This window comes from Hippocampus guttulatus, chromosome 9 (genome assembly GCF_054856545.1).
Source record: "Hippocampus guttulatus isolate MCC_2025c chromosome 9, RoL_Hgut_1.0, whole genome shotgun sequence".
Lineage (NCBI taxonomy): Eukaryota > Metazoa > Chordata > Actinopteri > Syngnathiformes > Syngnathidae > Hippocampus > Hippocampus guttulatus.
The window spans coordinates 13,607,113-13,630,726 of NC_141269.1; the positions used below are offsets into that span (position 1 = coordinate 13,607,113).

The 23,614-nt window shown below is 41.4% G+C and overlaps 1 protein-coding gene and 1 long non-coding RNA gene across 2 annotated transcripts in view; one reads left to right on the forward strand and one right to left on the reverse strand.

Moving 5' to 3' along the window:
• dlc1 (DLC1 Rho GTPase activating protein) overlaps window positions 1-23,614 on the forward strand; it is an 83,482-nt gene that overhangs the window by 6,716 nt on the left and 53,152 nt on the right. Inside the window, exons 3-5 of the mRNA XM_086119407.1 lie at window positions 3,182-3,316; window positions 4,444-4,554; window positions 17,710-17,740. Of these exons, the coding sequence (XP_085975533.1) occupies window positions 3,182-3,316; window positions 4,444-4,554; window positions 17,710-17,740 (277 nt within the window). The remainder of the gene's footprint in view (window positions 1-3,181; window positions 3,317-4,443; window positions 4,555-17,709; window positions 17,741-23,614) is intronic.
• Window positions 6,915-17,091, reverse strand: LOC147200417 (uncharacterized). The gene is made up of 3 exons (XR_015101774.1): window positions 16,933-17,091; window positions 8,847-8,946; window positions 6,915-8,552 (listed from the first exon to the last, which is right to left on the reverse strand). It is a non-coding gene; the product is annotated as an uncharacterized LOC147200417 (long non-coding RNA).

The window sequence follows — 23,614 nt, forward strand, 5'->3', positions numbered from 1 at the left end:
GTTGTAACGAAGGCATTTTCACTATTTTGGGGGAAAAATCTATCCGTTGTAATGAGGTTTATGTTCTAAAGGTGGATGTTGTGAGCAAAATAAGACTAAGGTTTTAACCTGGTTAAAATTTGTCTTTTATACACCCGTATATTGTTGTTGTCAAAAAGAGGAAGTATTTAGTCTAAAACACATGGTTAAAAACACTTTTAAATACAACATTGATAAAACGGATGGATCTTATGATAGGTGATGATGAAGAATTCAGCACAAGTTGTTCAATACATGATGACGTGCCATAAGGCTCATGGAGTTGTGGATCGAATTAGTCAAATGAAACCCATCTGGTGTGCATAATGACTTTAGATTACCTTGATATTGGGCTTTTTGACTGTGTTTATTTGTTTTAGCAACAAGGCTTTATCCTGGCCTCAGGGCCAATCTGGCTCAACAGTCGTATATCTGGCAGCAGACGACTTGGCGAAGAAAGATGTTTTTCTCTCTCTCTATTTCTGTCTGTTTCAATTTTCGTTCTCATTTGACAAGAAAGCTCTCATTTATGTCTGATTGCAGAGCTGTAGCTGTCATACTAAGCACATGCACACTATAGTTTGTTGCATAGTTATTTAGCTTTTTACTTTGCAACCCCCCCCCCCCCCCGCCCCCAGCAATGCACTTAAAAAAAACAGGTAGAAGGGGGAAAAAACAAAGAAAGGGGAGGGAAGTGACCCACAGTTTAGTGTGGGAACTGTCTCGCATCCAAAAAAAAAAAAAAACAGGAAGTAGAGAGGAATGTAAGGGGATGAGAGAAAAGGAGCACCCAAACCACTAAAACTTCCCATAAAATGACACAGACCTTGCCCTACACTTGTTTTTTTCACTCTGCTGTTTTGCGGTTGCTGTTGTTGCCGTCTCCAGCCAGATGTGTTTGTTCATTCAGCGAGGGCTCGTGAAGATGTCATTGTTTTACCATGACAGTGTTTCATTGTCATACTCTGCGAAAGAGGCAGAACATGTCAATGTGTGCCGCTACCAGCCTGGAATGTCAGTGAATGCACAAATATGAGAGATTTTGCCAAGACACATATGACCCGTGCTGTTAAGTGTTCTGAGTCAATGCAATGGGAGCAGGTTTCCGTAGGCCACTCGTCCACTAACTTGGAAAGAAGTATGAAGACAATACGGTCAAAATATAGCTTCAACCTCAGATTTTGGTTGTATATTGTCGTGAGAGAACAATTGCTCACGTGGGAAATTTTGTTGAGGTAACATTTTAGCATTCCCGAATGCAAAGACATAAAAAGGATGTTAACATTAACAGTAAAACACACTAAAATAGTTTTCATTACACCACAAGATGATTTGTATTATATGTGGCCAGAAAAAAGAAGAAGAAAGAGTGGACATGAGTTTAATGATTTGAGTCTGGATGAACTGATATGTAGGCGTCTCACGCTCGGTAATGCACAATGATGATTCAACCGTCAAGATCTTGAGTGGCTTTTAGATACATTTTCTCACCAAATTTGTGTTTCCAAATTCTTGGACCTTTGGGGTATTTGAAATTTAATGGTTGCTCTCTTCATTGTTTCCCCAGTATTCACCAGCGAAAATCCATAAGTAATTGGTCCCACGCCATTAGGTCCAAAATTTTAGGTCCATTTCGGGTGGGTCATGGACAGATTGCAAAAATTTGCTGGGTCTCTTACAATGGTACAGACAAACACCATTTCATTGTAACAGATGTAAAAGAGGACATTTTGAACAGGTAAACCAGAAGTCCCCAAATCCGGTCCTCGAGGGCCCCTGCTGCATATGTTTTAGATACACCCCCCCACACCCCCTTCAAAACATCTGATTCTGCCCTCGAGAACGCCTAATGTGAAAATAGTTTGTTTTTGTAAATTCTGCTCTATTTTTGTGTGAATTGATATTTGCATTTAATTTGAGGTTGGCTTTGACATCTGCCCAAGGGCTTGCCGATGAAAATTAGCTTAATTTAGCTAACTTGGGTTTACAATGTTTGTTAATGTGCATTGTCTCCTTTTAAATAAACCCATAAATAATCGACTACATATGTCTGTGTAGCTAAAATATGATGTACGTACATTTTTTAAAGTAATTTCGAAACAGTACATTTTCTTGATTGTTCTTCACATCTCTTCAAGTGGGTCATAACTGAGCTAGAGTCGGGAAAATGCGCAGTCCCATGTGATAACAACCATTAGGAACCAATGCTATACTGGATGTCACAAGATCATGGCATTGTCTCGAATCGGATGGCTATTGTGGCGCATTAGATGTATTCTACAGTATGTCAGACACAGAAAATACCATTAATCACAACTATGCCCATATGCACGTTGTCGACCATCCACACCCATCATTAAGTAAACTCGAACCACATTAGAAGGTTTATGATTTGTACTTCTCCCACATAATTGAATGTGATTTCCCGGTAATCACTTCATAGAACAGATGGTGACTGGGCTCACATTCACATGTCGCCATGCGTCCGCACCTTTGCCGCAGCATACAAATCAAATGTCTTATTTTCCTATGAGCTCACCCTTTGAACATGTTTTTACGAGTACCGTTTACGGTGATTGTAACAAGTTTGTTTGATGCCATTGAGCCAACCTTGTGATGTCATTTGTTTGTTGGGGTGTTTGTGCGGAAGGAGGCTCATACTCCCAATGAGTCCCACTCATTGTTCGGAACAATCAGAAGGAAATGAAAGCAGGTCGGATTTGTGTCTAACGAGGGTGTTTATCAAATTAAACATCATAGAGTTGGAAAGTAGGTCTTGCCTTACTAGAGGAACACCACCTGGGGTCACTGTGTGGCTTTTAATCATTGGTGAATTGGCCCACTGAACAGTACAGATGGATTGGGTGCAACGCGGCTGCTGTTGTCGTCTCTTGGCCCACCATGCAATGAAACGGTATTTGCAATCAAACAAACAATTATTTATAAAAGTTAAGATATTCAAAATACCAATTTAATTTGAGTAAATTAGTAAGATTTATTGCCAGAGTGAGTTTTTGTTGTTGTTTTGTGTTGTGTTTGTTTTTTATACTTTTATGGTGCACACACACATATTGTATTTTTTGTAAATGTATTGTGGATGTCTAAATCAATGAATGTCTTTTTAAATGTTACTTATGGCTCTTTTGAAATAATGTTCTTTCAGCGAGACCATGCTCGTCTGGACTCGATGGTGCTGCTAATGATGAAGCTGGACCAGTTGGACCAGGAAATTGAAAATGCCTTGAGCGCTAACTCTTCCATCGGCAGCACTCCCACCCTCCCTCGGCGACGACAACTGGTACAAAGCTGTATTTTGACTTGCTTGACTTTACTGTCATTTTTCGGCTGAAGTTTCAGGCTTGAATATTTTTTCTATACTATATTATATTATATATTTAGTTCTCGAATACAATTTGCTCATCTGCCCTTATCTCCACTCCAGTGGTATGTGAAAGAATCACTAAATTAAATATTCAACCTTACAGTGGCTTCAACTTTTATAATCCAGTACAGTCCATTTGTTAAGTAGAGTTCAGTTGTACTGTATTGAAGTTGGAAGTGCAATACATTTGCTTGTAATCTTTAAGAACTGATTAAAGAAAACAAAACAGTTATTGAGATACAATCTTTAATGAACGTTTATATTCAATCAATTTTAACTGAATCATTATTTAATTAGCCTATGGTTTTATCTCTCTACATTTAAGTGCAGTTGTAATGTTAAAGATGTTCATAATCTTACAGGGGCGGCCCGGTAGTCCAGTGGTTAGCACGTCGGCTTCACAGTGCAGAGGTACCGGGTTCGATTCCAGCTCCGGCCTCCCTGTGTGGAGTTTGCATGTTCTCCCCGGGCCTGCGTGGGTTTTCTCCGGGTGGTCCGGTTTCCTCCCATATTCCAAAAACATGCATGTCAGGCTGATTTGACACTCTAAATTGTCCCTAGGTGTGAGTGTGGGCGTGGGTGGTTGTTCGTCTCTGTGTGCCCTGCGATTGGCTGGCAACTGATTCAGGGTGTCCCCCGCCTACTGCCCGGAGATGGCTGGGATAGGCTCCAGCACCCCCCGCGACCCTAGTGAGGATCAAGCGGTTCGGAAAATGGATGGATGGATAATCTTACAGTGGCTTGCAAAAATATTCAATATACTTTTTAGGTAGAGGAATAAAATATCTGCCTCAGTGTTGATGAACACTAAGGCCTATTATACTAATGAATTTTAATGTTGATGATAGTGGTACTTGGGAGAGTATTGTATTTGGTGTCAAAAAAAAAAAAAGACCCACTGCCCAAATGATTAATGCTATCAGAGGCATAGCAAGAATGAATGTACCAAGTGCTTGTAATCTGCTGATGACAATGACATGAAAACAATAATATTTGGATAAATGCAAGGGAAAACCGAGACACCGTGTATTTTATTGATGCAGGATTTTGATTTGGGATCTGTGCCAGTTGCATCACATATGCAGTATTCTCATGCACTTGCTGCCCCAGCAAAAGGCACCTCACCAGCCCTTGGAGCAAAACCTAAGAGTGGGGTAAGTTGGACATTTTGATTCTTCTTTTAAATAGAGTATTTGAATAAAATACAAAGCATCATCATTGATGAATGAAAAAAAAATATTGATTTCACATTGCAGGCTGCACACCACTTTGAGTAGTGATTCGACTACACAGATTCATTGTGTAATGCGTTTGACGAAAAAGAGCAGACGCTTTGTCTTCATACTCTAACTTGGAGTGAAACTTCCAATTGTAGGAATCTGCCACCACTTAAAGCTTAGCCAAGCAGACGTTAAAGCTCTTTAATTAGCCGCTTCCAGAGATTTAGACCCATTCGTCCCAATAAAAGGGGTCAAGGGGTGTCCAAGACTTGAGACACCAGGAAAGGGGAGTCACGAGGTATGTGCTTCGAGTGAGTTGGCCCTCCTCTAACCCGTTTGCCTGGTACCTTAATGGCATTGTCTGCCTTGCTTTATCTGCAAAAGAAAGTGTACACAAAGCAAATCATTTACAACATGTTTGAAAGAAGAAAATATCTAAAATTATATCTCTTGCTGGTCTTGTGTGGAATATGTTAGTTCATTCCTTGAAAGATTCCAAGATTTTTCTGCCGGGGAAAACAATTGCTTTATCAAATTCCAACATTATCTGTTGTGATTCCATGCCCACGTCACAAACTTTCGAAGCGGGTCGGGTAATTTTAGAACTACCATGGCCTATGATATTCCATATATGTGGGCAACGCTAAACCAGATCCAAAGGTAGTCTTTATGCTGTATATGATTTTGATACACAGTATTTAAAATTAAAAAAAGGTCTTTGGAAAACAAAATAATCAAGACTTATATGAGGAGGGTGGCACAGTGATTGACTGGATAGCATGTCAGTATCACAGTGCAGAGGTCCAGGGTTTCGAATCTGGCTCCGACCTTCCTGTGTGGATGTGGCATCTTCTCCCCGTGCCTTTGTGGGTTTTCTCCGGGTACTCTGTTTTCCTCCCACATTCCAAAAACATGCATGGCAGGCTGATTGAACACTCAAAATTGTCCCTTGGTGTGAGTGTGAGCAAGGATGGTTGTTCATCTGTGTGTGCCCTGCGATTGGCTGGCAAACCAGTTCAGGGTGCACCCTGCCTACGGCCCAAAGACAGCTGCATCCAGCATGGCCGTGACCCTTGTTAGGATAAGCGGTTCAGAAAATGGATGGCTGGATCGTGTTAAATGCATGAAAATCACTATCATAGCTCACGTCGTGTCCCGTTTTGAAATGCTTCTCCTGGCGCTCCATATTCCCATTCTTTGCTAGTGGCATCAGTGAATTGCAGAACAAACTGAGTGGGAACAAAAAGAAGACATATCGCAACAGGTGCTAACCGCTAACAACTTCCGGTGATGGAGGTCATGCGATACTGTAGCTTAAAGGTGACCTGCTTTTTTATTCCATTTTATTTTTAAAAAACCCTATTTGTGAAAGTGATACTGATAGAATGCTTAAGGTGCAGTGTGCACTAATACAAAAGAACATCATATTAATAACACGCGCACTTCCCCCTACACCCCTGGCCTAGTACATACCTGCACCATCGCTGTCTTTTATATAAATGTGACTATGATAAGTGTGGAGTTGATGGTATGTGGCTGTGGATGTTTTGGATGAGTGTCCATTTACCCCGCAAGCTCTATATCACTTACGCAATTTACTGCTGTGGGGCGAAGGGAACAGATTATCAGATCTTTGCCAGTATGCCTATTGTTAGCCTTAAGCAGGTGGTTGTTATTCCTGTATCAAATTTGTGGCTAATCTCGAGCAGATGTTGTGTCACAGCAGGTGTTTTACTTTCAGTGTGCAACTTCTATTCTTTGACCTACAGCAGGTGCCTCATAATATTGTTTGGCTTGCATTATTGTCATGCAACAGTTGGGTCTTATTTTTGTTTTTCATAAACAAATGATCATTGTTTCCAACCGTGAGCATGTTTTTTCCTCAACATATCTGACACATACTTCCCCTCTTTTCAGCTTCCATTTGTTGAGAAACTGGTCGCAGTAGTGCAGTGTAGAAATTCTGAAAAATGTCCCTTCCATGAATTAGTACCAAGTATCAAATCTGAAATGCTCACATCCAACCGCTTATCCAAATCACTTATTCTCACAAGGGTCGCGGGCCATACATAGGGCAGAAATTTCATTTACTGTTCATCTATTTGTGTGTATAAGCGCATTTTGATACTGTATACGTATGAGAGTCTTTGGGTAGTGTGTACAAGAGTGTTTCAATATTGTGTATGTGTGCATTCACTAGTTTTAATGAGAGTCCTTCAGAAGTGCTGATTTTAAAAAAAATACATGAACAGGAATGTGCATGAGAGCATTTCATTTATTTGAGTGAGAGCATTTCAATTGAACTGGTAAATGTGAGAGGTAATCCTGAATTATGTCGGCCCCTCATACGTGCAAACGAAGTCCACTAACCGTGCTGCCCGTAGTTTTGCTACACTCTGTCTCGCTACAATGTTATCTACTTGACACATTCGGACATCCCACTTAAACATCTAGCGATAACAAATATATCCCTGATCACTGATCCTAACCATACATAGCAAAAGATTGATAATCCTAAATAACTTAAAGATAATCACTCGTTTTGTAGAAGGATTCCAAAACAGTTGTGTAATTGATTGTCATTTTAATATCAGCAGACATTGCTATATTTGGCCACATACAGGCAATCAGCACTGACAAATGGCTGTGCATTTTAAGACCATTTGTTTTGAGCCTCTATTTTTAGGGGTCAGTGGCTGGAAAGGATATGCCAAGCCACAGAGGCGGGTGGAGGCTGCTGACCCCCGGCCACCTTCCTCTGAATGTTACTGTCGGAAACAACATATCAGTCACCTTGAGTGCTGAGCTTTCTCACTAGCAAGACATATGCGGCACCCCTTTAAGAGATGCGGCACCCCTTAAAGAGACGCGCCGTTAAACATGGCACAGACAAATTCAGCAAAGGGGTGTTTAAACCAACACTCTTACAGATATGGTGACAGGTGATACTCTCTCACAAAACGTATCCAAGCATTGCATAACAGGGAAACTTTTGACCCCTCACATGGATCGAAACCGACTAAACTGGTGCACAGTGTACGGAGTTGGCGACAAACTTTTCATGAGCGGCCGACCAAATAACGCTGCCTTTATTAAAACAAAAACAAAGAAGAAGAGAAATTAAACTGCACGTGCATTGTTGGAATGTCAGTGCTAAGTAAATATTTTCATGATATCGTGATTATTCTTTGAAGGGTTTTTTTTCTTCCAGTTTCAGGGCATCTGTAAATGTGGTGCTCTCAATCTTTTGGTGTGTGCCATAGAGTTGCCAATAGTAATTTTTTACATTGCTCCACTTCAGTTGCTGTCGGCTGAGTCGTGTGTGGCAGGCATTGCTGCAAGATATTGCTGCTCTTAAGATGACTTTTGTCGTCTCTTGGTGTGGTTGTCGGAATTTCACAGGGAAGTCTGAATCTCCCAAGTTTCTGTTCTAGACTGTTATGTCTTTTGGCAGGACAATTTGTTGGAGATATTTTTATTTGAGTTTGATGAGTACTTTCCTTCTTGTCAGTAGATTATGAATGTGCATAGCTCTTTTATCTGTATGTAGTTAGTGGACAATAGAAGAGCTGTGGTTTGCGTGCTGAGGTCACAAGCAAATCTCTGCTCTGTCCTTCCTCTGGGTTCCGGTTTAGGTGTCTCTCAGTCCCCAAACATCCTTTATCCAGACCACACCTCCTCAAGGTCCTGCAAAATGCTTAACTCTGTTGGCTTTCCTTTATATCTGCATGCAAATCCATTATGCTTCATGCCTGTTGTTGGTCCAAAACCAGTGCAAAGCTCTGAAATTGTATTGTTAGCATTTCTTTAAGGTGGTATGAATCCAACCACTGCTTCATCTGGAATTGAATTCCAGTGGTTACTCCGGCCCCGCCAGCCACTTTGGATTGTGTCATTGTCCCCAAGGTCACTCCTCACTCGGTTCGGCAGAGCTGTAATAAGGAGACAAATACAGACCCCCAAAAAACCCGAGTATGTGATACAGGATATGGAAATTGAACTTCTCAACTCCCAAAAGGAAATCATGTTTTTACGTATATTTCAAGACTTGCACACTTCAGGAGTAGGAAGGAGACATACTGTGTGTACATAGTTGATTAAAAGTCACTGGCCTCTTTATTTGGTATAATTAAAGAGTTTACCTTTAATGCTCAGCTTGATAAATTGGACAATTCACCCATGTTTCGATAATCTTGCCATAGTAATAAATGTTTTTAAATTAATACCTCAATCAGCGGCAATGAAAATGAGCATTGCTTTCATCTCTAATGGCAGAATTTTGGATAGCTTCCATGGTGGCTCTCATCACAGGTTGTTCAAGTGGACCTGAAAAGAGGGCAGTGGCTGCACATTTATTTTTTCCCCAAATACACAAAACAGGTCAATCGTCCATAGTTAAATGTGCTGAAATTGGTCTTTTGTGAACTTCCCTATCAGCATCTTTGATGAGGGCAAATATCAACATCTGTTGACTGCCCACTCAGTATGTTTTTTAAGGAATGGTACTAAAATCACATCCCAAGTATGCTATATTGACTTAGTATTTTCCAATAAATCATGTGTCAGCCTATGTAAAGACATCACTCCGCTGTTTTGTTGCTCACAACCACAAATTGGTACTGTTGGCTCGCAGTATGTCAGTGAATCGCCGCCAACTTTTATTTCACAACTTAGACCGTAAAAAGTAAATGGAATAGTTTTATGATGATGTCCATGTTGACAGTAAATGTTATGGATGACTCTAAAAAGCAGGCATCTGCATTCCCCCAACCCATCCCCCCGCAGCCTGCAATTAATGAAGTGCAATAAATCTGAGAAATGACAAACAAGCTCACACACACACACACCCACACACACCCACACACACACACACACACACACACACACACACAAACGCTGGTTTTGGTGTGTTGCGGGGACCTTAGTTCTCTGGCACTCTCTGATGGACAATGATGTAAATGGTGCATTTTTTCACACATTGTTGGGGACCACCTTTCTACACTGCATCATTGTCAGCTGTGGTCATCATGAAGTCTGCCTCTTTTCTCTGGGCACTTTGCCTGCTGTATTGGCAGGTGTGAAGCGCGTCATTGGAACCCAGAGGTTTTTTTTACTGGACATTTTGCTCACATGCAGACCTACTATTCACTGAAGTTGCATCGAGTAAAGCTTTTATTGACATTGTTTCACACTGTTCACATTGCATTAGCATTTTCCTGGCTGGCATCTGGTTCAACTACCTCCCACGTACCACTAGTTTTTCCCGATATTCCACATGTGTTCAACAAGTCATGACTTTGTCATCGATTATGTGATTGGGTTACTCAATCACATAATACTAACCCAATCCTAACCCATCTGTGATTGGGTTAGTATTGATGGCACTAAAACGGTTAAAATACAATACAATACATCCTGATTTATATTTTGTTCAGTTGCCTACTCATGTGGGGAGGCATCAGCTTTATGTATTTATTTACACATTAACTGAACGTGGTTCTTCCCTGGCTTCAGAGAAACCCACAACTGTGCATGTGTTGCTACAACTTGACAGGCCTTGACAAGAGGCACAATGCATGAAGTAACTTTCCTGTGCATCTTTAGGTAGCTTAATTGGTACCGGTTCCCCCTCTCCTGACTTAAATGACTGTGGCACTGTTAATGTGATCAGCTGCTTTTTACATCCCCGTGGCTACATGGGAAAACTGAAGGCTTTTGTGACATCACATTGGTCCTTGGGTCCACATTCTGGGTATCAAGCTGTTCTAACATAAGGCTTTGACCAATACAAGGAATGGTGTATCCTACAGTAGCTTTTTTAAATGCTTTTTGTTTGGGGAATGGCAGGCACAAACTACACGGTCATTAAAATTTTGCATGGAAAATCAATTGCTTGATTTTAGTAATCTAGTACAGCACTATATTGGAATCTATGTTCTAGAAATGGATGCTTACCTTGTGTTTCAAAGCCTGTAACAAATATGAAAAGTGTGGACAGCACAGGTGCCCTCATCAACAGTGGTAATATCCGAGGTGGGCATAGTCAGTCCAGTGAGCCCGTCAGTGAGCTTCTGTTCACACTGGTGATCTGCGATCGCCTTGGCGCACTTTACTTGAATAAATGTTATTCTCTGTATACACTAATATATTATAATAATTTTTAAAAAAGACCAAGTTTGAACATTCCTGTTTCGTAGACAGTATTGGCTACCCTGCAGTTAATTACATGCTGGCCTAGATACCATAAATGCATTGAGTCAGTGAATGGTCTTCATTCTTAAATTACAACAACAACAATTTAAGAAAATGCAATAAACCTAGCTATGTCTAGTCTTCCTCCGAAGTCAATGAGCTGCTGCGGTGCCACAGCCGTCTCCCCAAGTGGGCAGATGTAATCCCTCTGTGTTGTTAACTCTCTCTGTTTTCTCCCAATAAATCCAGTGGCTAATCAACAATCTGGCATTGTTAGTGCAGGGGGGATTATGAGGATTATCTCTATTAACCCGGGTCACTCAGCCACAAATTCCACCTGGGTAGTGGGAAAAGGTGACGTGTTTGCTAAATTAATATGCATGCTGTCATGTGATTAAAAGCTTCTGTGCCTTTTAATTTGATGGATTTGATCAAGCTCCCGGTGTTTTTAACAGTTTAAATGTCTGTCCTTTCCTGATGTGGAAATTTAAAGTTGTGTTTGTGATGCATTCATTCATTTACTCAACAGTAATTTCATTCACATTTCAGTAACGATAAAGAGCCAATAACGAAGCAAGCATTGTCAAATAGCTTTATCTTTGGCTTGGATTCGAGTTATTTTTTTCTTATTTTACTATGTTTATCTTTCATCATCTTGGATTTGAAACTTGGTTGCGTAAATCCTCAGGTCACCTAACGAGCCATCATACTTTGGCAAATACGTATCCATTATGCTGCTGTTTCATCATCAACTGAGTTGATGACCAGTTACAGTAAGTAAATTTTGTTCAGTGGGTGGGCAATATTGGTGTTCTTTAGACTTCAAATGATTAGATTTGACAATTGGAAGCGGACGTCTTGTAAAACATCTGCCCACGTGTGAAAGTGTGTTTTTGTCATTGAACTATCTGGACCCAATTCATAAAACTCCCAAACTTGTCTTTCTAGTTGGCTCCTAATCAGCCAGTTGTCATAAAATGCAATTCACCAGGCACAATCTCCAACTCCTTACAACAACAAAGGAAGAGGACATGGGAATATATTTCAGTATAAACGTTGACCCACTACTGATGCAGCCTTGGTTTAACCTCAGTAGAATTGTAATGCGCTCAAGAAGATATTCTCTACGTGGTGTCATCTGTCTCAGTGACGCATATGAGTGCTCAGATTCCATTTTCTGCCCCTCGTAGTACAATCTGCATTATTGCACCTCACGGGGCTAATAATTGGGTCAAGTTCAAATGCAGTACTTTTGCAGGTACCCACAAACCCTTGAAGAACAACAACATGAGGAAATTTGCTTTATTCTCTTAATTTCCTTAGTGCATGCATATACTGAATGATATTACTTACCCAAAGACACATGCCATTATGGTGCAAATTGGAGATACACAGGAGTAGCAAGTGAGCACCTGGGGGTTGGGTGCATTGCTCAAGGTCACGGTGGTTCTCAGGAAGCCGCTCACCCACATTGCTCAGTACGTAAAGTGTATTGGGGTTTTTTTTGTTTGTTTGTTTGGGTTTTTTTTGCATCCAAGCCAGGTCATCATGATTGAGTCACCCTGGTTTTCTGTATCAGATAATTGTCAGTTTGAACCAACAGCTGGACACTCACAGTTTGGCTAGGTGTGGTCACACAAATAGAAAGTTATTCCATCACTTCCTGTTGACACACTCCAACTGTGACATATGGAAGCTACCAAAATGTATTAATGTAACAAGGAGGGTAAAAGTACGAGTGGAGGAGACCAGGTGGGGGCAAGATCTTTCTTAAAGAAGAAGTGTAACATGAAATTGTTTCCCACGTCTCCCCACACATGTGTACGTGGGCCTTGGCACACCATGGGGAATAAATTCCTTTATAAGTGCAGGGCAACAATAGCACATCATGCCAATAAAAAAAAAATTAAAAAAAGCAATGAGCTCCAGATAACATCTCAAAGGATTCTGTACAAGTGTGTTCATGTGCTCCTACCGACACACACAAACACACACACACACACACACACACACACACACACACACACACACGCACACGCACGCACACACACACGCAATTCTCCTCGATCCCATGTAGACACGTTTACCTTATTTCAAGTACTGGAGCCAACAGTTTACCTGAGCCATCTGCACTAATTTGGCCATTTGTGTTAAGCGGTGGGGAGAAAAAGGTTTGCGTTAGCTTGAGCTCCACCTAATCCTAGGCCAGCACAGACCATGGGTGGTCACACCCACACCCACGCACACGCATACACCACAGCTGCAAGTAGGATGAGGGGGTTTGAGCGGGTGCGAGTCTGTGGTGGGCTTGGGTCATGGTGGACTAATCAGGTTTGTTTTGGAAGAGCAGTGCGATGACTTTATTTACATGGGTGACTATCTATTGACAGTGTAACATAAGAATTCAAAGCTGAAAATATTTTAAAAATGAACAACTACAAAAATGGAACCCACAAATGCTCATAATACCTGGATATGGATACAGAATTGCTTTATCAGTCAGGCACACATAGTTCTTGATCATTATATACGGTACTCACACACGTGCAAAGCAAATTGACCAAACCTCCTGGGCCCCAACACAACCTATTTCCAGTAAATTAGTGGTAGTAAATGAGGCAGCTGACGCCTGTTGCTTTGCAGTTTACAGCTCCCCGGTGGACACCTGACACGGCCCGGAACAACCTCGCCCCTGAGACCAACCTGCTCTGTGGCATGTCGGTGGGAAATTCAGAGTGAAAATCAAGAAAATATGCGCCTACGGTGCTATGAAAACACTGGTACTCACTGGTACCCATTCATCCGCATTCCTGCACGGCTCTGCAGTCTCTCACTCAAATTTATTTCACTGTAATTGCTGTTATGAGGGAAACACCGAGTTGTGTGGAGGGGAGATTTATACTGTGTAAGTGACTTCATGGGTCAGTGACAGGAACCCGTGGTGTGGTGTTTACACAATAGCACGGGCACACACTGCTGAACTGAAATGTCTTGTTAACTCTGGACAGGATGTGGACCTCCCATATGGAGACCTTTATTCATTACCATTCTGTCTTCAAAGACCAATAGAAACTTGAAATTTTCTACAAGCTCATCTCCACATGACACAGATGTTGCCATGTTGTCTTTTACCCTTTAGGTGGCAATTGTGAAGATATTTGTAAAAATAATCGTTGAACCACTTTTTTTTTAACCATCAATCAGTATTTATACCAAGTATATCTTATCGTTACCCTTTTTGTTGATAAGCTGAGAGAAATTATTCTACTGCCTTATAGTTAGAGGTCTGGGTGTCCATTTCAATTGTACTTCAATTAGCAACTTTCCCCTTCCCGATAAAATGCTTCCATTAAGAGTTAAGCGCAAAATTCTGGTCAAATTTTGAGGCAAAGTGATTTTTAATTGTTTGTGTAGCTTTGTCAGGTGGTGACTTTTTACTCCCTTGGTGGATCCTGGGATCTTGTTTCTAGATGCAGGGCCCTCACAGTGACACAACCATAAACGACCTCATTGGTGTTTGGACACCGCATTACTACTCCCAGCACATACCAGTAGCACTGTATACAGGAAAGCAAACAAAAAAAAAACGCTAATTTAAAATAATAAACAGTTTCTGTCAGAATTTCTCCTTCAATGAGCATTGTGCTGCTCATAGGGGTGAAGCTACATGTGGCCACCCCTTGTCACTCTCTGACCAACCCATTGCCCCCCACCTCCCACCTGTCAGTCACCTCACTATTGGTATATTTGTTCAGTCAGAGTCCATTTTCACCAAATTTTATCGTCCATACAAGCACAGTGGGTGTATTTCAAATGTGGCGGTTTCCCAGAAAAACTGTTCCAGCATAATAAACTGAAAGAAGTTGAATTGAAAATACTTTGTATTTGCTGCATTTGCCCGATGATTGCCTGGTGACCACTCGAGGGTGTAATCCGTCTATCACCCAGAGTCAACACAATGACTTACAGTCTTTTTCTATTTCCTTGTGCTCCAGCTAAAAGATATCAATTCAGCAAAGAAAAAACTCATGAACTCCAAATTTTGGCAGGATATGAATCAGTTTCGGCCAGACAGCCATTGGGGAAAAGAGACCTTTTGTACTGAATGAATAAAAAAGTCAAAACTATTAGTATTATTGTCTTGGACCTGGACATGCCCCGCCCCCCTCCCTCCCCAAACACACACACACGCACACACACACACACTCATGACTTGAGTCCAACAGCAGCTGTAATGGCACTGAACGTAAATTTGTCCGAGAAGTTACCTCACTCTTGTTCTGCTTATCCTGGTGATTATATAGTCATTCAGACTAAGGTCTCCGGCCCTCCCCTTGGGCCTACTTTGGGGTCTTTAGTTGGCAATTAACTGCAAATACAATTGTCCATAAAGTTTTTTACTTGCTCTATGCCTTTTTCGGACACATATTAGGAGTGCCAACACACGTGCTAACCCGGGAAGATTTACCACAAATGATGGATTTGTTTTGACTTTTACCTAGCTTAGAAAAGCATCAAACAGATGAGTACAGAGGCAACGATTTATCTAGTGCTCATCAGCTCACATGTGAGACAAAACAAGACACAAATGAAAGAAAGCAGTAGTGGTACAGTATTTACTTTCACCAGAGTGTGTCACGCTTGTGTTGCTATGGTGGCTCATCAGAAAATATAAGAGCTATCTTGTGATGGGCGAAATAAAAGGCATATAATCAAAGTGTAGCTTTTTATTGTCTTCGAATTCCTTTCTGGTAGTAATCCATGCAGTACTTTGTCCAATGTAAACAGAAGCATGCTTGTGGGAAGGCTTTTGTTTCTGAAGTGATTGGATAGAATGTTAACCCAAATGTCATGTCATCCTTATTATTTGCAGAAGAGTAAAGCAGAGGACATCACAATTCAGGAGGCTTTATCACGTGACCGTTTTATTTTTTTTTTTTTGAATGCCAATTAAAATGGCCAAGAATAACATTTTGAGAAAAAGACTGGGCGTTAAAGTTGTGGAATTTTAAAAATGATGGCCTTGTCATTCCACTAAAATAAAGGACACGTAAAAAAAAATGGAGGACATGTTCTTGCCTGCGTGTTAAGTCTGGGCATGTGAAAGTCTGGATACTCACAGCTTCAATGCTGTACAAGAGTACAACCCCCTTTTACCCAGCCTAAGAGCCATCTTTTTTTGCACCCCCCCCCCCCCCACCCCCGTTTTCTGCTCGGTAAGAGAATGGGGAGATGAAGACGGCCTGGCACTTTTCCACTTCTCTTGATCTTTTTAGTTATTGTTGAAAACAATTGTCTAATCGACAAGTTAAATATATATATATATCCATCCATCCATCCATTTTCCGAACCGCTTGATCCTCACTAGGGTCGCGGGGGGTGCTGGAGCCTATCCCAGCTGTCTTCGGGCAGTAGGCGGGGGACACCCTGAATCGGTTGCCAGCCAATCGCAGGGCACACAGAGACAAACAACCATCCACACTCATATATATCTATCTATATATATATATATATATTTCGGCGCGCATCTCTGATTTCGGGATACCATGTCGAAAGCTCCGCATCGCTGGGTTCTGTTCAAAAGGCACCGGCAGAACATTTGCAGTTCTTGTATTAATGTGCTGATGCTGGTGCTTGATCAATGTGAAAATAGGCTTGCTCTTTTTCTTTTTACCGCCCTAAGCTACATTCCCTCTGTGTAGCGCATTTAGATTATTTACGAAGTCTGACAAAGTCTATATTCACATACGAGATATACACGGACACAAAGCACTTTCAAAGGATGATTTTGTCTGAGAGGAGCAGTCGCTGAGCACATGTAGTGGTTTTTTGTTGCTGTTGTTGTTGTTTTGCCATCGGCAGTTACTGGCTTGGCACGCAAGTCAGTGTGAACAGGGATCATTTGGACATCAGCTGATTCTTGAAACGATCAAAACATCAGACAGAAAACATCCCCATATGGACTAGATCATTGTTGTGTCAACGTAGCCATAATTCGCATAACGCGAAATGAGAGATTATTCTATCTTGTTACAAATACCAGGAGGACACATTCATTTTGTATTTTCCTTTCAAAGGAGGTAAATTAGAAGAAGGGGACAAAAGCCACAGAGAATGTACCTTGTCTTCCTTAGCTTGTCTGAGCTCTTCCAGGGGAGTGTGGATTAAAACAGGTCAGGGTGTGGGGGTCAGCCAAAGAACCCAGGGTCAAAAGTCAGAGGCAAGAAAGACCTCTGCATTCCAATCGACCGCTGCCCACCATGCACTCACACACACACACAGACGCCCGCACGCGCGCACACACACACACACACACACACACACATATAGGACTGCCAACGTCAAGGCACATGCCTGCACATTTCTTTTCTTTGCCCCAACATTATCCTCATGCAGATTTTTTTTTTTTTTTTAGCCCAAGCATGAACCATTACATTCCCCGAACGATGATGTTATCAGACAAGCCTCTCGGGACTACCTATGTCATGCTTGAGTCAACAATGGAATGGAGTGCAGCCTACTGTACTTGGGCTCTTAATGATGCAATATTTGTCAAGAAGCCTTCTGGGGTTTTTTTTTGGTGAACATGTATTAAAACTCATTCAGTACCAGGCAATCCTGGACCAAGTCTGAAAAGACGTTTAAAAACGTCTTTGGGAGTGAATGAGTTAAGATGTTTGCACGAACTGGAAAGTATGCGTACAAAACTAATAATGGCCTTTGTGCTTTCTTCATCGTCCAATCTGAAGGGGGTGTCACCATGTAGCTACGTAGCGAAAACCATATTCTTAAAAACTGTTTTCTTCAAAGTGTTGGACGTTACACAAAGTTTATGTTCATCAATGTTTATAGGATTTGATTGCATAGCCTCATTTTTTTTCTTCTTCTCATTTACAGAGTACTGCGATTCCAGAGAGGACAAAAGCAGGTCAGTGATTTTCATGCGTTGATACACAACTTGAATTTGTATAGCCGCAGATCTTTGATGTGGTTTCTCATCTGTTCAAACATGTTTGGGTTGCCTTTAATGTTGACAAAATGTAATTGTCCGCAATTGTCCTGATCTGCCTCAGTCTGGTATCATGTGAGGAGCATTTGTAGCACAGTTCCTGATATCATTGTCCGGTAATCGGCGTGGTGCAAGAGAGGGAAGGAGGGAGTGAAGGGGAACAGGATCTGGTCCGATGACTCGCTTGATGTTAGTCTTGATAAGAACCCAGACTCATCTAGCGGACCATCTAGCCTGTCGCCTTTCCGAGATAAGAGCCAGACTGGTTGTCGAGGCTGATGCCCAAAACATTTGACCTGCATCTGTTTACCCATTCCAGTCAAATCTCACTCAGCTGCTTGTGCGTTTATGTCAGCAATGGAAAAAACAAAGACAGTTCTTCATGTTGGCCCAACAACCATCCATTCTTTTTCGACATTGCTTTTCATGTTCATAGTCATGTTTCATGTTCATGGGGAGCTAAAGTCCAGCCTCATTGTTCCCCTAAATGCTGGTTGAATTGCATATTATATAACATTTCGGGCATTTATCATGAGATGTTCCACTGGATCTGTATTTAATCCATTTACAAATCATCAGATAAAGGGATTTGTCTGGCATTTGTTCAGCACTCGACCCACAATTATCAATCCATATGACTTCTTGCAGATGAATAGCCTCCAGTGTCTTCCCATTATTTCAAAAGATCCCAATGCTTTATGGATCAACTCGTAGAACATTCCCTCTCTGGCTCCAGTCTGTCAGCAATCTGGTGCTAATGCACCAGGTCATCAAACTATGGATGGACGGACAAGCGGCCAGTGGTGGTCAGTGTTCATTAAACATCCCCCCCATGTCTTCAGTCCTTCGGTAAACACGGCTGGCGAGGTGGTGTGACTTGGGGACAAGGCTTTCATATTGCCCCCTGCTGTTGCAAAGCCTGCTGGGAGTCCTCACTCACTATTGCTCTCTCTGGCTTTGTAATTACAGCCACTCGCTGTGAAAGCCTTTCACAGAAAATGAGCAGAAGTTGCTCGTATGTCAGTTCATATGACATTACCACCTTCGTAGACAAAACTCAAACCTTTTTTTTTTTTGATAACTCAAGTTTGCAGAAGACATCATGCCAACTTCAAAAGATCGGTCATTCTCTGTAATTTTTCTTTATGTAAATCAGTCTGGCCTCCTGCAAGTAAGTTATATAAGCACCGGTGCCGCCCGCCTCCATGTGCTTGGGGAGTATAGGGGGGGGGGGGTGTTATGTGGGTGTTTTGGGGGGCCTTGACTGAGCACAAAGCCCAGTGTTCATTGCGGTACTTCAAAGACCTCTCTGTACCACCATTAAAGTTTGTGACAGTGTTATATCACACACTATGACCGAAAGGCTCCCGTTGCGCTGCTGTGAGAGGATTGCCCATTCATGGTTAATTTATATCTCTGTGATAATTGAGGGAATTGATCAACGAGAAGCTCCAACAGCCTCACAGTTGTTTTGCTCTGACATATAATGTCCTCCTTGCAGTTGTGGTTGTACCCAAGTGTGCAGCCAGCGTCACGTCTGACCTGTGTCCAGAGAAAATTTGTTTTTTAAAGAGTTAAAAGTACACTGTTGAGGAGCTTTTCATTGGGCTCTCGTGATGTTTGTTACAGCCGAAGCTTCCCGGGCCTTTGCAGTGTCTTGTGAACGTGTCATTCATACGATTGTATAAGGACAGCTATGCTAACTTCCGCATGATTTTTTTTCCCCGTGTTCTTTTTCATAATCCTGTTTCTGTCAATTCATACATCATAATCACAGCACAACATCCCGCTACCAGGGATTCCTAAGCAATTGCAATCAGCACATACACAGATGCTATTGTTCATACACCAATATTAAAAAGTTAACTATTGAACCCAGTTGCACTCCACTGATAACCAAAACAGCAGCGCTGACCAAAGCACGAAACAGTCAGTCGGGTGAGTCCAAGTGCGGAGTCTAGATGTTGTAATTTTTTTATTTTTTTTAGATTAGGCCTCTTTGGCACAAATAATTAGGTGACTGAGCTAGGTCGCTGTGTCGCTGTGAACTTTTCTCCAGGCTCAGCATCTTATCTCTATCTGCACCCTGGCACTCATATCGCAACCAGTTAAGATCGTCAGGTCACACATATGGGCTGGGCAGAGCTGGCCTCCTGTGTGCATGTGGCTTTGGAAGTATGAAGAATAGAAACTATTTTGTACAGTTTAGACCTTCCGTATCTTGCAGAAAAGGCTCCACGGCCATGTCTCGATCTTCCTGGCATTCATCAAATAGTTAAACTGAGAATACGTATGCAGTCTTCTGGTAGTTACTGTTACGATAACAGACATTAAAAATAAAAGGACCGGGTGAGAGGTTCTCACAGAACTTGGCTTGCATATTTCAAAAAAAATAATGATGATGATCACGATGATGATCATGATCATCATCATGATTATTATTATTGGAGTAAAAATATTTATGTCACTACCAAAACAAGTCAAGCCTCAAACCCATCTTAATCTTTCCAAGTGATACTGATGTTTTACATGGAATGATGGCCATATGCAGTAAGAATGTATTTTCAATCTGTTATAATTCAGTCAGCACCTTTAATATGACATTTGATAACTGAATATTGGTTGTTGCCTTTAATTGCCTCTGAGCTTGTCAGCACCCATTTTAAAGATTCTTGGGATGTCTCAATATTCATTTTGGCTGTCAATGAGGATTAGAGCAACACCCGGTGCCACCCTGATCCAAATATAAACCACTGGAAATGTAAAACTAGAACACAATGATGTGCAAGTAAGCAGCTGTTGTGTTGAAGGCCCAAAGCTGTACTGACACTTTAGACTCTCTGTTAACATCACTTTGCCCTGGTTGTAGGCAGAGGACGAGAGAGAAAAAAGGAAAACACAAAACATCACATGAGCCGCTGATCTTGTGAGTGAGCATTTGAGCCCCACCACCTTCCTTTGGAATCCACAAAATTGACACTTTTACAGATTTCTCTCAATTTAGACTGTGCCAATGAAAACTATCACTATTCACACAGACAATCTTGTTTTGGTCCGATTGTGATCTACACACAGCACAAAGTCAGCCTTGTTACGTGACTATGTGTGTCTGGTTTTGTTGGATCTAACTGTAATTTTTAATAGGGTGTACCACAGTATTCTGTTTGCTCGTTTGCAGTACCTGGTGGGCATTAGTGGTAGCTCTTTAGAGTGGTTTGGATCTTTGGCTCACAGGACGTTTTGTGTTTGTCTAGGTTGCTCTCAGTCTCACTCTGCCCCTCGGTTGTATGCTGTTCCTCAGGGTTGTATTTTGGGGCCCCTGTTGTTTTAACTGTATTTGCTGCCCTTAGTTTCCATCCTAAGAAAATATGCTCTTTCCTTCCACTTCTATGTGGATGACAGTCAAATATATGTCCCGCTGAGGATGCATTCTTCTGAAGACTTATCCTGTCTTGAAAAAGTCATATCATGGATGTCATTGAATTTCTCAAATTTTAATGGAAAGAAAACAGAAGTTATGATTTTTGGTGCCAGTGACCCTTGTACATCCCACCCTGTTGACCTGGGCCCCTTAGTGTCTTATTTTAAGCCTATAGTCTTGAACTTATATTTCAAATTGGACAGTGATTTTAAATTGGACCAGCAAATCAGTGCGGTTGTTAAATCCAGCTTCTTTCATCTTAGTCAGCTGGCTAAGGCAAAGCTCTTCTTTTTTCAACAGCACTTGGAAACACTAATCCATGCTTTTGTTACATCTTAGATTAGTGTAATGCACTTTATTTTGGAGTCAGCCAGGCATCCTTCAACCATCTCCATTTGGTCCAAAATGCTGCTGCTCACCTCCTAACTGGAGCTTGTAAGAAGGAACACATAACCCCAATTCTGGTTTCTCTTGACTGGCTCCCAGTACATTTTCGAGCCCAATTCAACCCTTTCGGGGACAACGGTTATTACAGTGGACAGGTTATTGTGTTCTCAGGTCACAGGGTGCATGAAAGGGTCGCCCCAGCTTCCCTCTCTGAGTTCCTCCAGCCCTACGCACCTGCCCAGTGCCTCAGGTCTGCAGACCTGAGGCTACTGGAGGTGACGAGGACAAAGCGCAGCTTCAGAGGGAATCAAACCTTTTCTGTTGCCGGTCCTTCCCTCTGGAATGACGTTCCATTAAATGTTAGGCGAGCCCACTCCCTGTCCATTTTTTAACTCATTTGAAGGCACACGTTTTGCCCCAAAATGAAGCTGTCACTGTTCAATTGTATATGTGTTCATATCATTAATTTGTGTTTTAATGTGCTTTCTTTTGTTGTTCTATTATGTTATTTTATGTTATATCTAAAGTGCTTTGTTGCAGCCAAAGCCGTTCTTAAATATAAATAAAGTTGTATTGTATTGTACTCTACTTTACTACCCTTGCCTAAACCTGACAGTAACATACCCTTTGAGGGTTGAAAGATCAAATAAAACACCAGTTAGTTAGCCTGAAGCCAAGTCCAAATTAGCTTGTTACTGATGTTTGTTTTTCTCTTACTGTTCCTGCTTTTTTAGACTGCCTTATCCTGCTTTTTTTTTCTTTTTTTTTTTTTTGTTGCTACATATCCATAAATAGCACCAGAGTCACTGTCGTTCTGCAAGGTCACATTCCTGGCTTTCCTCATGAATCTAACAGCCCCCCACCAAAACGCTAACCCCTCCCCTCTCGCTCGCCTTCAGTTCCTGTGTGGAGACTGGTACTGTATGCATTCCATTTATATTTGACACTCCAACCAGCAGTGAATACATTTGCAGATGCAAGCTTAACTGGAGTTAAAACCCCCATGAACCCCTTTATTCCTCCTCTTGTTTCCCATGCATTGCATCTGAGACCCCTTTCGGGCATCTGTGTGTGCTGCACTGGAACTCTGAGAAGGAAATCGACCCACATGAGGGGAAATTTCAAACAGGAAGCCTGCTTGCTTGACTGCCAAAATCTCAACAAAACCATCTCTGAAAAATCTTTTGTACACGGGAATATCATTGATCATATATTTTTGTTAAACTGGACAAAAATGTTGTGATTTCCATATTTTATACATAACTAGGGTATAGAACACATTTTCTGTGAAAACGATGTATGTAAAGTCCGTTGATATTTGCCAGAGGTTGACCACCAACCGTGATAAGACTGTGTTTGATTCTGTTTTGTTCATATTATTAATCAGATTTTACTATTGAAAATAAGTTAAAATGAATCAAAGGGTGTCCTCGGTTTATGGTGTACTTTTGGTTCAGATCTTTTTAACAATATTGTCTTCTTGTTACTATTTTTGCCAATGTAAAAATGGTAATTTGGTTCACGGCAAGTGGTTAAAAAAGATATTTGACGTAGCTTGGTAAAAGACGCGTTTTTTTATTGTTGGCCTGAACTCAGCCATAATCCGACTACAACAATATTTTAAGAGTTCATTCCAAAATTGCAAAAGCACAGACAGAAGAATAGTGAAAGGAAAAATGTGGGAATCCAATCTTATCAGTTTCAGCAAACCACAAGGGGCCAAAAAGTCAATTGGCCATGATGAGCATAGTGCTATCAGCCAACTGCAATAAGCCAGTGCATTACCTTCTTGAGCCAGAGCAATCAGCAGGAGTGCTTAGTTTTCTTGCTTGAATGTGTTAGTGCTCAGTGGTGAATGCAACTGAGGACATTGTGAACACTATACACGTGATTCACAGTCGGACAGGCACAATAAACCCACACATCCAGTTTATGGATAACATATTGACCTGCCAATCATTTTACCTAAATGCAATCCATTATAA